Source organism: Trichosurus vulpecula, chromosome 1 (assembly GCF_011100635.1).
Source record: "Trichosurus vulpecula isolate mTriVul1 chromosome 1, mTriVul1.pri, whole genome shotgun sequence".
NCBI classification, from domain to species: domain Eukaryota; kingdom Metazoa; phylum Chordata; class Mammalia; order Diprotodontia; family Phalangeridae; genus Trichosurus; species Trichosurus vulpecula.
Genome location: NC_050573.1, coordinates 336,035,755 through 336,037,373, shown reverse-complemented (window position 1 = coordinate 336,037,373; position 1,619 = coordinate 336,035,755). Strand labels below are relative to the sequence as shown.

At 40.0% G+C, this 1,619-nt stretch overlaps 1 protein-coding gene across 1 annotated transcript; it reads left to right on the top strand.

Moving 5' to 3' along the window:
• The first annotated feature begins 763 nt into the window (after nt 1-763).
• LOC118834285 (40S ribosomal protein S10-like) lies at nt 764-1,287 on the top strand. Its single transcript, XM_036741746.1, has one exon. The coding sequence runs from the start codon at nt 764-766 to the stop codon at nt 1,259-1,261; it is 498 nt and encodes a 165-aa protein (XP_036597641.1). The 3' UTR covers nt 1,262-1,287.
• The last annotated feature ends 332 nt before the right edge of the window (nt 1,288-1,619 follow it).

Sequence of the window (1,619 nt, the reverse complement as noted above, 5' to 3'; positions counted from 1 at the left end):
TCGGACATTACATCGTAGACTTGAAGAACAAACTTCTGGAAACAGTTGGCTGTTATTCAGCTGCAAACTGTTTCCTAAATAAAGGCAAAAAATGAGTCAAGTGAGAAATATGTTCAAAGGGGATTATTTTTATATTTAAATTTTATAGGATTTTTTTCCCTCCTATTAAGTCATACTTATGGCAAGGCTTTTTTTCCTGCAGAATGAGGATGTTTGCTTTTACGCCTGGTGTGCTTTGTTCTCTGCAGAGGTACAGACTCAAATTTAAAATAAGTTGACTTTATAGGAGAATGTTATTTTGTTTTGATTTACAAAAACTTGGGAGAAAATATATGGTGCTCATTCATATATACTTTTTGGTAGCATCCATATTTTTTTTTGTATAGGCTAAGTGAAGGCACAAATTTTATTTGGCACCTAAGAACCAACTGGAGAAAAATAGACTGGTTTGCATTTGGGATATGATAAAACACTTTCAATGATCCCAAGCTGCTCCTTGACTAAAAAAAATCTATATTTTTTCACATTCACATTATCTTGGAGATGTCATATGTCTGCAAATCATGGAGCATCACAATCTCTGAATAATCAAAATATGGGTGACTTTCAAAAGGAGACACATGAAATGACACGTAAATGAGGAAAAGTGGAAAGTGCCATTAAGGATTTCCATGATTGGAAAAAGGTTGTGTGCCAATCAAATTTCAAAAGTAGCGTTTCTAGCCCGGGCTCTGTCTAGAGCAGCACCCGCCGCACCACCGAGATGTTGATGCCCAAGAAGAACCAAATTGCCATCTATGAACTCCTTTTTAAGGAGGGAGTGATAGTAGCCAAGAAGGATGTCCACATGCCAAAGCACCCTGAGCTGGCAGACAAGAATGTGCCCAATCTCCATGTCATGAAGGCCATGCAGTCTCTAAAGTCTCGTGGCTATGTTAAGGAGCAGTTTGCATGGAGGCATTTCTACTGGTACCTCACCAATGAGGGCATTCAGTACCTCCGGGATTACCTTCACCTGGCCGCTGAGATTGTGCCTGCCACACTTCGAAGAAGTCGTCCTGAGACAGGAAGGCCAAGGCCCAAAGGTCTGGAGGGCGAGCGACCTGCCTGGCTTACTTGGAGTGAAGCTGACAGAGACACGTACAGACGAAGTGCTGCTTCTCCTGGTGCTGACAAGAAGGCTGAGGCTGGGGCTGGGTCAGCAACAGAATTCCAATTTAGAGGTGGATTTGGTCATGGACGTGGTCAACCTCCTCAATAGAAACTGTAGAGATATGTTTCATATTCAATAAATTTTGGGAAAGAACATTAAAAAAATTTCAAAAGTAGGGGATAACAGATGGATAGACTGAATGATCTGCTGGAACCCACAAAATATTAAAAAAAAGGAAGACCTGAAACATGCCTGAAAGATCTTCCATGGAGATTTATAAGCAACAGTTGCATAGGATGAGAAGCTTGCATAACTTTGCTGTCTACACTATTAGAGGGAGAACTCCACAGTGAGATGCTGAGTTTATAGAATGATAGAAATAGAAGTTTCAGGACTAGGCACTGAACTTTCAATTTTCCTTTTCTATCAAATCACTACAAATTTGAAACAAAGAAGTTAAATGAAT

What these genes read in the sequence shown, in the direction of transcription:
- LOC118834285 (XM_036741746.1), top strand. Translation starts at nt 764, where the DNA reads ATGTTGATGCCCAAGAAGAACCAAATTGCCATCTATGAACTCCTTTTT.